Here is a 13,162-nt window from a genome sequence, read left to right on the forward strand (position 1 = left end):
CTCAATTTTGAACTCAACTCAACTTAACTCAACTCAACTTTATTTATAAAACACTTTAAAACAAGCATTGTTGTTTACAAAGTGCTGTACATGGAACAGAAATCAGTCATGCAGTAAAGATAAGTAAAAGGAGAACAACAAAACACACATTACAAGAATATAAAGTTTAAATCAATAAATGAATAACAACAAGTAGGTAAGTGAATAAATAAATACATAAAATAAGCATTGAATTCATAACACACAATACAGAGACACCACAAAGCACTGAGACAAAGCTAAGTCTCATGGTGAGCCCAAAGCCAAAGAATACAATGTGTGTTTTAAAAGTACATAGAGCAGGAGATTGCCTAATATTTTGCGGAAGGTCGTTCCAAAGGGAGGGACCGGCAACTGCAAAGGCTCGAGCCCCTCTAAGGTTCCGCTTTGTCCTTGGTACCTCCAGTTGTGTCTGGTCTGCTGACCTGAGGCACCGGGCAGGTGCGTAGAGGTGCAGGAGCTCAGTGAGGTAAGGTGGGGCAAGAACATTTAGAGATTTAACAAGAAATAAAATAATCTTAAATTGGACTCTAAATTGCATTGGCAGCCAATGAAGAGAAGCCAGGATAGGGGTTATGTGCGCCCTTTTTCGGGCACTAGTTAGGAGACGAGCAGCAGCATTTTGGACCAGGTGGAGACGCTTGAGGGAGGACTGGCTGATTCCAAGATACAGTGCCTTACAGTAATCCAGCCGAGATGGAACGAAGGCATGGATTACTGTTTCTAAATGCTGCTGAGATAGAAGTGTCTTTACCAGTGGTGTGGTGGTCCCTGGACAAGTGGGTATACTCTAAATTGTACTTACTTTTTTTTCGCTTCTAGAGACACATCCTGTTTTAGAAACGGTGACACGTGAGGGAAGAGCCATCATTTATAATTACGCACAAATTACAATAATAAAATGATCATGAATGAATTAGGAGCAGTTTGTAATGTAAAATGTATTTATTGTGAGGTAAACATGAATAATATGTTATCTACTATAAAATTTAACTACATCATATAAGTTAGTTAGGGCTATATTACTTTAAGTTATTGTATACAGTATATAACAACTTGGTTAACGTTACTTAGACCTAAAAATAAGGTAAGGGGGGGAGGGGCTTCATAGACATTGAGATAATCTCTGGTCCTGGCATTTATTACAGTTTCTTCTTTCATCTAACATTGCAGTCTGGCATAACAGTCTTTGCAAACTGGGTTAATTATACAATTACTGAAATAATTACAGGGGTTCCCTACTTCAGTGGTTCTCAAATCAGGGTACATGTACCCCTGTGGGTATGTGAAAGCACATCAGGGGGCACATGGGATTTAAAAATATATTTAAAAAGTAGCATACATGCAAGAAATCATCTTGGTTTATTCAATTTTTTTCAGCTTCTGCTTTTATTTAAAATTAACTGAATTATTTGTTTTGAAAACAAATCTGTACCATGATCCAAAAGGAGGACTTATGTTGATAATTATTGCACAATTATGTATTTACTATTAAGACAATTACTTATTTTATTTTCTGTCTTTTTGTTTTGATCGATACTTAGTGGGACTGTGGCCAAAGTTAAAACCAGTTCCCAAATTAAAACCAGACACATGATGGCACAGCACTGTTTTGTTTTGTTCAACCAAAATGCTGGTTTGTGGTACTAGGCCGCCCTACTCATTCTCTGATAGGCGCATCAGTTCTCATGCCTTTAATAACCTACTAAGACAGCGAGTGCAGGCCAGCCACAGCCAGTTAGAGGCTGCGGAGGGTGGGTCATGGCCACTAATCTATATATCGAGGGCCGGGGTCCTGCAGGTTTTGCATATTGCCCTTCTCCAACACAGCTGATATATGATCAGCTCATCAGCAAGCTCTGCATAAGCCTGATAATGATCCTGTTGATTGGAATCAGCTTTTGTTGGAAGTGAGAAACCTCCAAAACCTGCAAGACTCCGGCCCTCGAGGACAGAGATTGCCCACTTCTGTATTACTGGATAGCCGATAGCAGAGCCCGGCTCTTGCAGAGCCGATCCAGTAATATATACAGATTAGTGATCATGGCTGAATGGTGCGCAAAAACTGCGCATTCAGGAGGATTCAGAAGTAGGTAGACGCAAAACTGAGGATTTAGAAGTGGGTATATGCCGTGTACCAGCGTATACTCTGGACTACACCACTGGTCTTTACCTTAGCCAGTTGCCTAAGATGAAAAAAGCTAGATTTGACAAGAGCCGCAATTTGCCGGTCAAGTTTAAACTCACTGTCCATCTTAACACCCAAGTTTGAGACTGTTGGCTTAAGATGAGAAGGGCCACTGGGACCAAAGACAATAACTTCTGTTTTCTTCTCGTTGAAGTTCAAGAAATTTAAAACCATCCAGGCTTTGATTTTCTCCAGATAGGACAAAAGTGGCCTCAATGAGAAAAGCGTCATCCGACTGTCATCCGCATAGCAGTGAAAAGAAATCCCATGTTTTCTTAGGATGGAGCCCAAGGGCAGCAAGTACAATGAGAACAGTAGGGGCCCCAAAATAGAACCTTGTGGAACACCATATGACAGTGGGGCAGTGCGGGACTCGGAGCACCCAAGACTAATAGAGAACGTTCTGTCAGAAAAAAAAAGGGATCTAAACCACTCAAGAGCACTACCATTAATGCCCACCTGGTGCTGTAAATATAACCAATAGAATTATGTGGTCCGCTGTATCAAACGCTGCAGTCAGATCTAACAGAACGTGAAATACATATTCCTAATAATATTATATGCCTATAGTTAACTGTGGAAGTGCTTAAAATACAGAGATAGATCCCCTTTAAAGTTATTGTGACTCGAGGCGGGAACACGTCCAATATATGGCCAAGCACCTCGCTAACAGGTGTTGAGCCAAAGTACTTACCACCGTAATTTTTTTTTATTTAAACACTATTTAAATATGATTAAAAATAAGTTATTAACCTAAAAATGACTTTTTAAGCCTTATTGACTCATTTAATCTTGTGCAATGTCTGTCTGGTCCCACACATGAAAAAGGTAATTCTTTAGACCTGGTTCTTCTTTATGGTCTCCCTGTGTCAAATCTAAAAATAGTAGACAATGTGATATCTGATCATATGGCTGTTTGCTTTGATGTCGGTTTTCACCCTGCTCATGAGTCGTAGAATTTTTAACCCCCTCACTGCTGTCAGTTCTCTGATGCCTTTGATGAGCTTTTTATCCCCACTTCAAACACAGAGGAACTCAGCTCGTGGTTCCACTCATGCTGCCTCAATATACTTGATTCAGTGGCTCCATTCAAAACCGTGCGGTCAAAAGTCAGACTTGAGCCCTAGTTCAATGAAAAAAGACGTGCAACCAAACGTGAATGCCGCAAAGCTGAACCAATGTGGAAAAAAGACAAGTTGCAAGTCTCCTATCAAATCTTGAAAGACTGTTACCAAAACACCGTAAAACAGGCAAAAAAGGAACATCTGTCAAATTTTAATCAGGCAAACCGTCATAATCCACATGTACTATTCAAAACTATTGATTCGGTACTCAAACCTCCTCAGCCTACTTGCACAAACTCTTCTCCTGAAATGTGCAATAGTTTCCTTCAGTTTTTCATTGATAAGCTAGAGCTCTCACCACAAACAACATCACCTCTGACCCCTAGATTCAGGTCTCTGACCCCTCCATTCAGGTCCTATGCTCGGTGGTGCTTAATTCATTTGAAGCCATTTCCTTGAGCTCTTTAGAAGATGTTTTTGATTGTATGATTCTGTTCTCCCTCATTTCTTCAAAGAGGTTCTCCCGAGTATTGGTTAATCAGTTGTGGCTATTGTCAACAGTAGCCTGTCTTCTGGCGTAGTCCCCAAACAACTTAAACATGCAGTTGTGCAACCACTGCTGAAGAAACCTGGACTAGATCAATGTGTGCTGTCAAATTTTCTAAACTGCCTTTCATCTAAAAAATTTGGGAAAAAGTGGTACACATGCAACAAAACCCTTTCTTGGACGGAAAACACATCTTGGAGGTTTTCCAGTCAGTTTTTAAGACGATGCATAGCACAGAGTCAGCCCTGTTACGAGTTTTTAATGACATCCTCCTGGCAAATGACACTGGAGACTATGTATGTCTCGTTCTGTTAGATATGACTGCAGCGTTTGATACAGTGGACCACAGTATTCTGTTTGTTTACAGCACCAGGTGGGTATGAGAGGTTTAGATCCTATTTGGCTGACAGAACGTTTTGTATTAGCCTTGGGTGCTCAGAATCCCGCACTGCCCCACTGTCATATGGTGTTCCACAAGGTTCTATTTTGGGGCCCATACTGTTCTCATTGTACTTGCTGCCCTTGCGCTCCATCCTAAGAAAACATGGATTTTTTTTTCTTAAAGAGCTCAGTATTGTTCATTCGGTGATGTCATCATCATTGCTCTTTATTTATTTATTATTATTATTATTATTATTTATGTGGGTGAGTATGTGTTTGTGCGTGCGTGCATGCGTGCGTGCGTGCGAGTGTGTGTGTATTCGTTATCTCACCAAAAACCTATTAGAAAAAATCCCATAACGTTCACCTAAACCGAACACCGCCGCCAGGAGACCCGAGGGGACCAAAGAAAACAAAGGAAAGTGAAATCCAGCACCGACCAGACACCACCCACCGGGCCACCAACCAGAGTTCTTCACCAACCCCAGAAACATCTAAATTCCAACAAATCCAAAAAATCAGGGAGACCTCAAAGGAGAGACTGAGGAAAGGAAGGAAGGACAAACGAAGCAGAGTGCGATCCACAGACACCAGCCTCCACCGATTCAATGACCTGAGGAAGAAGCAGATTGTGTCTGAGTTTCGATAGATGCTGGTGTGGTGGATCTGGCATGCATGAAAATCTCCACCAAAGAGGGGAGCCGTCGACCCCTGCCAGGACAGAGCAAGCGCAACACCTCAGGGCCCCCCAGGCCGCGGCAGCGCCAAAGGCCGGAGAGCAAACCCAGGAGCAGGAGCGCCCCCCACCCCAACACGGCCCGCGCCCCCATCCCAACGCAGCAGGACGGGGCACTGCGGGCCCGCCAGGCACCCTACCGGTCCACAGCCCCCGCTCCCCCCACGATCCCCCCACGATATGACGCATATCCTATGACGCATATCCTATGACGCACGCCGTAACCATGGACACAACCGTAACCATAGACGCCGCCATATTGGTGTAGCGTCGCTGGGAGTCTGGAGGCGCTCCCACCCTAGCACGCTATGCTGCGCTAAGGATTAAAATAGTGTTTAAAGTACATGTTCTGTGTTAATTATTTCTTTAGTTAGTGGTCTAGTTTTTTATTAATTGTTAGTGATGCTATCTAGTTCACTGTTATGTGGTGATTTTAGTTTTGCTGTGACACCGTGATTGTGCAGGACGTGGAATAATTACTCTCCTACATTGTGTGGCTTTGAAAGTGAAGGTCAGTGAGATGATCTGCTTACAGAAAGTAAATTGTGAACTGTTCCACACTGCCTCGTGAGCGCCACTTTGGGTTTGCGCTCATGAGAGGGACCAAAACATTTTTTAAAAAGGCGGACCAAACCGAAACTATAAAACTGATCAGCTTTTACGGTTTTCAAAAACTGTTCTAGCCCTAATATACACATGTATAAATTTAAATGTATATTCTTACTGATGAGATCTGCATTTAGAGCTTCTCTCCCACTAATTTTATACTTATTGGTACAACCATATGCCACACTATTGTGGCATTTACTATGGTATTCTTGCTGTAGAGGAAGAACATAATGTGAAAAGTATGGAGCCAAAAAGTCAATGTATTCAACTTACGTAAGGTGTGGCAACGCAAGATGGACGCCGCCGGCTTCACTTCTCGCTTCAGCATGAGCATTATTTTTTACGTCTGTGCTGTATCAGCCTGCGAATCCACCTCAGATTCTGACCGTGGTCTTTTTTTAAGCTTTGAGCCACGATAACATGGTAGCGTTGTCATTTAATTTTCTTAACTCAAAAACTATGGTTTTACACACGAGTTCGGGTCGGCTAGCATCGGGCTAGCATTATGTTTACAGCGGGTGACTTGAATTATGTATGTGCACTTTTCTCATAAAGCACAGATCTATTGGGGTAGTGGAGTAAGCGTGACTTCCATATTATATCATATCTTATTTTGTCAGCAAAATCTGCATTGTGCAATGACAGTTTTAACACTATACAGTAGTATAAAATATGTATACAAATTAATAATAATAATAATAATACAAAGAATCTGTGTACATCAGGGTGATGACGCTAGAGATGCTTGTTCATGTTTCTTGTGTTTCCTTTAACCAATTTTGGCCGCGAGCACATTGCCGCGTTTCTGACTTTGGGCCGGGAGGGCGGATGTGTTTTGTTTTAGTTCTTGGACTCTTGGGCGATGGGGTTAGGGTTAGATGCAACTAAGTGTGCACGACGCGGGGGTGGCGTGGGCCTCGTGGCATTTCGTGGAGTTTTGTTAGGTTGTTTATGGCTGGCTGTGATTCGCAGCAGTTGTGGGGATGGATGGCGGTGAGGGGCTTCGAGCCAGTCGGTTGACGGCTTAGCGCGCCGTCTGTCACTGTCATTTGATTTTTTTGCTCCCGTGGGTCTCTGTCGGCAAAGAGGGCTTGAGTGGAGTTCCGGGGGGTGCTGTGAGGCCCATGTCACCTCCCCGTGTGTGTTTTGATGCATTTCATCGGCTGGGGCAGGGCGGGATGACGTGTCCGCTTTCCTGGCTTTGGGGGTGGAGGGGCTCTGCTGCATGTGGGGGAAACGCCATGTGCTCCCGGTCAAAATGGGTTTACGTATGGTACATGTTTCAAGCAATGTTTACAGTAAAATTTCTATTCACAATGGAGCAACTGAATCCAATATAGTACGGCAGAATGAGCGGAACAAAGAGCTGAGTTGTAAATGTAAATGTAAAGCTAATCAAAAGTCTCAAAGAACCAACCGGTAGTCACAGGTTTACAAATTAGACGGTTGTACTTAGTTGCGCTAGATTTAACTGCAACATAGGAACAATGCCATCAAAGAGCATTGCCATATGATCAGAAATTGCATTGCCAAAGATTTTTTTAAATTTGACACCCGAGACCATAAGCAAGAATAAGGTCTAAAATATGTCCTAGTTCATGTGTCGAAAAAGTATGCACAAGTAGCTAGAGTCCTGAAATAATGATATTGTCTTAGTTTAGTCACAAATGTGTGAAATCTGGGTTTGTGTAGTTGAACACAAATCTGATATTTGCAGGGAGCCGTAACTTATTCTGTTGTACAAAGGGTAACAAGTGGATACACAATCGAAGAGCATGGTTATGCCTGCCAACAGCATAGTTAGAAGATCTAAGTAATTTGTGAACATGTACTTTCATTTTTAACCTAACTATTCATGACATAATTGATTTCACCAACCCTCATTTTTCACTATAAGGATCCCATATTGTCTTAGCCTGGTTTAATGCTTGAAAGATCTTAAAATATTGTTGTTTTTTAAAAAGCAGGGTTTTTCTGAGTTAAATTGCAGTTATCACCATGATTAACAGTTATTCTATTTCTTTGTTTTTTCAGTTTGTCATTGTCAAGGAGGACAACCTGCAACCTACCAACCCCCCAAAGTTTGACATGATGGAGGACATTGCCATGTTGACGCATCTCAACGAGGCCTCTGTGCTCTTCAACCTGAGGCGCAGATACAGCATGTGGATGATCTATGTAAGATAATAATAATAATGTAAACATAATCATCATGAGCATAATAATCACAGTGCTGATGTGTCTGTGTGTCTGTGTCAGACCTACTCTGGCTTGTTCTGTGTGACTATCAATCCTTACAAATGGCTGCCGGTCTACTCAGACCAAGTGGTGGTGACTTACAAGGGCCGCCGCCGCACCGAAGTGCCGCCACACATCTACGCCATTGCCGACAACTCCTACTATGACATGCTGCAGAGTGAGTTGTCACCATTTTCACAGCATCCATTCAGAAGCCTTTCAGGCATCTTTGTGCTCATTACAGTGGAAAGCCTGTTAAAATATGTTTTCTTCCATGATGATTGAGTCAAAGATTCATTACAGTCACCACAGTTGATAACGATTTAAACCCCAATTCCATCCATCCAATGACGTAAAAGGAGAATACAAAGATTTAGGGCTGGCCCTCCCCAATGTGGCACCCTGAGGCAAGATTGTATATGGCGCCCTCCTCCACCTCCATCCACGATTTACATACGCTTACTAAAGAAGTAAATGTCATCCAAATTTATGACTTTTTCAAGACGGAGGGATAGCTCAGCTATCTTGCATTTGTACAGGTAGCGACAAATTGAATTGAATTTAAATTTATTGTCGCAGCACAGAGGTACAGAGAAACCAAAATCACTTAAACAGTCACAACCCATCCAAGAAACATGAAAAAAAAAGACCAACAGAAGGTGACAGAACGGGAAGCCTGGTGAGTCGCAAGAAGCTTCAAGTTACTTTGATGGCAAAAAAATCTATATAAGGGGGCTGTGTTAACTGACAATATTTTTCTGAAGTGCTTCTGAGCTCATGTGTTAACACATCCTTTACCAGGGGTCACCAACGTGGTGGACCGAGGGCAACATGAGTAGCCCATGGGCCTATTCCAAAAATACCTCACATTGATGGGCCAGTGTGATTTTCTAGGATTGTTGTAGAAGTGATCATTTGAAAATGCAATCAATGGCTGAGATTTATCGGAATAGTGTTTTTTATTGGTATTTGTATGTTTCCTAATTATTGTTAGAAATAATTAACATGATCAGTCTTCAAATAAAAGAATGCCAAGTATTGATAACTAGAGCTGTCACTAATCTTTTTTTTAATTATTATCTTTTCAATTAGTCCATTGATTGCTCGGGTAATTGCCCTGACCCTTGTTTGATGGCGGAATTTTTTGTGCCAACCATTTTATTTTTGGTCGACTTAAGCAATTTTTTTCTCCAGCTCTAATAATAAAATATAAAAAAAATATTTCAGAAGTGTATATCACACTGGTAGCCCTTCACATCAATCAGCAGCCAAGAAGTAGCTCTCAACTTCAAAAAGATTGGTGATCCCTGCTTTACACAATGATGCTGGTTTTTAATGCAGTCCCAGGATCAAAGGTCACAGGCATTCAATGTTGTTTTTTGGCCTTGCTACTTACATGCAGAGATTGCTCCAGATTCTCTGACTCTTTTGATGATACACCGTTCAAATTTCAACTTGCTTCAAAAATTCGGCCATCTTGGGAAAATGTTGTATGATTCCACAATACTTACAGTTTTCACACAATATAACGTTTAATATTAAATTTTCCCCATTCATTTTCAATGGGACAGACATTGAACTTTTTCTAAATCACCTTCCACGCCCACTTCTATAATTATATTCTATACATATCATCATTAGCAGTGTCTGATACTGCTCAGTGGAGCACTTGGTAAAGTGCATAGTCCAGTAAAGTGCGTAGTCCAGTAGCCAAGTGGTAGTGGGTTCAAATCCCATCTCGAAATTGCAAATATATCCAATGCGATAATGCTAAGTCTTTTTTTCTCCACAAGCTACTTTTAGAAAAGCAAAACTGCAGCAAGCTACTCATGTTTCACAACATTTATTTTATAGCCACATTTTTTTTATTGCCTTTATTTCAAACACAACAACAAATCAACAGTGGTCATAAAATGCATACGTTGGCATATATAAAAAATAATATATACCAAAATTATCCTGAATATGCAAGCGCAGCCTCTCAAAACCATTGCCTTTTAAATATAAGGTCGTCCCTGGTTGGCTGCTTCCTCGACCCATGGAGGTAAGCTACTAGTGGTAACCTTGCCAGCAAGCTGAATTCTCACAGTATTTGTCACAAACCACGAGAATCCATCTTGTACCATCTTGATCTGTTCGCAAACCGACGTTTTTTTGGTTGGACCAATCAGGTGTTGATTAGGGCGGGACATGAAGCTGTGACGAAATCAGGAAGCCCGAAGCCGTTACTTGGAAACAAACAATGAACCAAACATGGCGACAATGGTGGACAAATGCTGCAATTAATTCGGTTCTTGCAGAACTACTCACAGTTTCCTTTTTGAAGAAGAACAGCAAGAGGTGCTGCGTGCATTTTTAGCTGGTAAAGATGTTTGTGCTTTTTTCCCTCCCTACACCAACGATGACATTCACATTCGTTGCCGTGATTGGTCAAAACAAAAGTTTGCTAGGCATGCACAAATTGGTCCTGAGCAAATCAGTGGAGCGGTCCCAGATTGATATTGTGTAGAACTCCTTTGAGTGAATCGCAATTATCAACCTGTACTAGTGGTGAAACAGTTCACAAAATTCACGATTCAGATCGGATCACGGATTTGAGTCATGTAAATACTAATTTGTTATAATGTATTTTGTAAACACAACTTTAAGTGCAATATGAGGCAGATACATTCTTATTTTATACATGGTCCATGTAAAATAACAAGTTATTAATGGCTTAAAGTTGTGTTCCTAAATCTAAATGGCTATGTTTGACATTTTGAGGTGAATGTGTTTTGTTTTGTTTTGTTTTGTGGGCAATTGTGTTTTGTATAATAAATGAAGTCAATATTCTATGATCTTTTTTTTGTTTTTTAATAATGAAAAGACCTCAACGTGCATTTTAAGGCATATTCCCTTCCTTTAAATGTGGAGAGTGAATTACAAAGTAGCCTTCGTCCAGAATATTGAAAAATAAGTTAAGAAAGCAAGGCTGTCAAACTCATTTACTGTTACCAGCAAGGCACTCGTTAATGCTAACAGCTAGCTGCTAGCCACTAACGTCAGATATTTGTTCCGTACCATACAATGACGGCGTAATTAACTAGCGGTTTCTTAGCGTCCTAAATTAGCGATTGAATATGGGTTCATGATAGTGTTGTGTTGATGTTGTTCACAAATATGTAACTTCAATAAAAACCACGATAAAGAAATCCAAAACATCGTAAAAGGAAGTTAAGTTAGCCATCACGCCACGATGCAGGCAAACTTCAAAGTAAAAGTCTTCTAAGGCTAAATGCGTTGCAGTCAATGTATTATTTGGAACACTACATGTTGAAGTTATGTTGGGTATGTTCCCAGCTAAGTTGACATATCTGTGACTGATGATGTCACTCAGCAACGGAAATGTTCATATTCAAAATCTGTCTGTGAGCTACTCAAACTACGCCGCAAGCAACCAGTAGTGATATACATATATACCAAATGACTATCATATGGGGAAATGCATTATAATTTCACTTAAATGATTAAATGCTTAATATCCCCATTCAGCTTCAATGGTTTTATACAACAATTTAAAATATAAATACGCCATGATCCATGATCTTCAACTAGTCAATTAGCTCAGTGGTTAGAGCAATTGCCTGCCACCATGGAGAACCTGGGTTCAGTTCATGCTTAGAACACATTTTAGTACATTTGACGGTTCCAATCCCACCATAGACTGGTTGCAGTTCAGCTTTTCTTTTTTTCCAATTTATTATTCATTTACAATTGATAATTTCACTTTCATGATCCTTCGTTTAACACACATTTAATGCATTTACTTTAATGTTCAATGGCACATTCATTCAGCAAGTCATCCTTTCATTGCACAACAAGTCAGCTGTAGCTCAGTGGATAGTGCAGCAGCGCATGGACCAGTAAACAGGACCCGAGGGTTCTAATCCCTCCTTACACTTGTTGCGGTTCAGATGTTTTGTTTTTTCTTTCATTTATCATTCATCTACAATTGAGAATTTGTAATTTTCACACAATTTATCTTTCATTATCCTTCGTTTAACACACATTATGTTTAATTTAATGTTCAATGACACATTCACTCTGGCATTCACTGATTTCAGCAAGTCTGCTGTGCCTGTGTGGGCCAGTAAACAAGGAGCAAGGGTTCAAATCCCATCTTTGGCTGGTAACAGTTCAAGTTTTCTTTTCTTTTTTATTTATCATACAACTCTAATTAATAATATACTAATTTTCACATTAAATTATCTTTCGCTTTACTTTATAAGTATTTCACAAGCATTCCACATGCATTCAGCTTTTCTTAGCATTCAGTGTTCAGCATTCCCACGCAATTTCACCAGAAATTGTACTTTGCCTAGTTTATAATGAATTCTGAATCATCAACATACACACAGTCGTGTGAAAAAAACATGCTGGTACACACGTATCGTGAGTCCGATGGGGATTTTGCGTATATGCCCAACTTGTACGCAGAGTGCGAACATTCCTACACATTTGAGAGTGAATGAGGGCCAATGTTCTGAAACTGTTGGAATATTTGATCACATGGTTGTTCACAAAGTGGTGAATCGCACCTCACCTGTTTCCTTAACCTACTCACCTGTGGAATGCTCCAAACAGGTGTTTTTGACAGATGCTTATAGGAGAAAATAGCTTTTGAATAAGCTGTTCCGTGTTGTGACTGATATGTAACTTTGACTCATGCATATGGAAGAAAACTAATTTTGGATAGTTTCCCACTGTTGTCAATGATGTGTAAGTAACACTCCAATGAAGACTCATGTACAGTATAATGTATAGTATATACTGTACTTGCATCAAAAAAAATTTGGCTTTTTAGGTGTCCGCTTTCTTGACTATTTGGTAATGTTAACATCAAGACATGCAAATGGGGGACAAGAAAGAAAATCGTTTTTGAATAGTGTTTGTTTGGAATAGAATTTGTAGTGACTGATAAGCAACGAGTCCTTGACAATAGTTTACCTCATGCATAAACAACCAGGGGGGAAGCTGACCTCATTAATGGATAAAAAGCTTGAAGAACTGATCGTTACACTCTGCACTTTTTCCACAGATCGTGAGAATCAGTCGATGCTCATCACGTAAGTCTTCACTCATCGCCCGTTAGGGCTTTCTTTTTTCAACTAGCCATATTAATCACTAATGACAAATATCCTATGGTTATCACTCAAGGTGCCGTATCGATATGCTCCAAAATTTTATAAAGTACTCATTTAAATTAAATCTAATACTTAATTTGAATAATAAATGCATACAAAACAGCTATAACTTTGTATTAATAAACAAAGAAAGCTGCTAGTCGTAACCGCTAAGCCCATATCACACTGAGTGGCGAT

At 40.4% G+C, this 13,162-nt stretch overlaps 1 protein-coding gene across 2 annotated transcripts in view; it reads left to right on the forward strand.

Moving 5' to 3' along the window:
- The window catches only part of LOC147178168 (myosin-7-like), a 94,777-nt gene that overhangs the window by 15,856 nt on the left and 65,759 nt on the right, over positions 1 to 13,162 (forward strand). For both annotated transcript variants that reach the window (XM_086070000.1, XM_086070001.1), the window contains 3 exons: positions 7,599 to 7,742; positions 7,824 to 7,980; positions 12,880 to 12,907. In XM_086070000.1, the coding sequence (XP_085926126.1) occupies positions 7,599 to 7,742; positions 7,824 to 7,980; positions 12,880 to 12,907 (329 nt within the window). The remainder of the gene's footprint in view (positions 1 to 7,598; positions 7,743 to 7,823; positions 7,981 to 12,879; positions 12,908 to 13,162) is intronic.

The sequence above is a fragment of the Leptonotus elevatus genome, chromosome 2 (genome assembly GCF_054856555.1).
Source record: "Leptonotus elevatus isolate MCC_2025b chromosome 2, RoL_Lele_1.0, whole genome shotgun sequence".
NCBI lineage: Eukaryota > Metazoa > Chordata > Actinopteri > Syngnathiformes > Syngnathidae > Leptonotus > Leptonotus elevatus.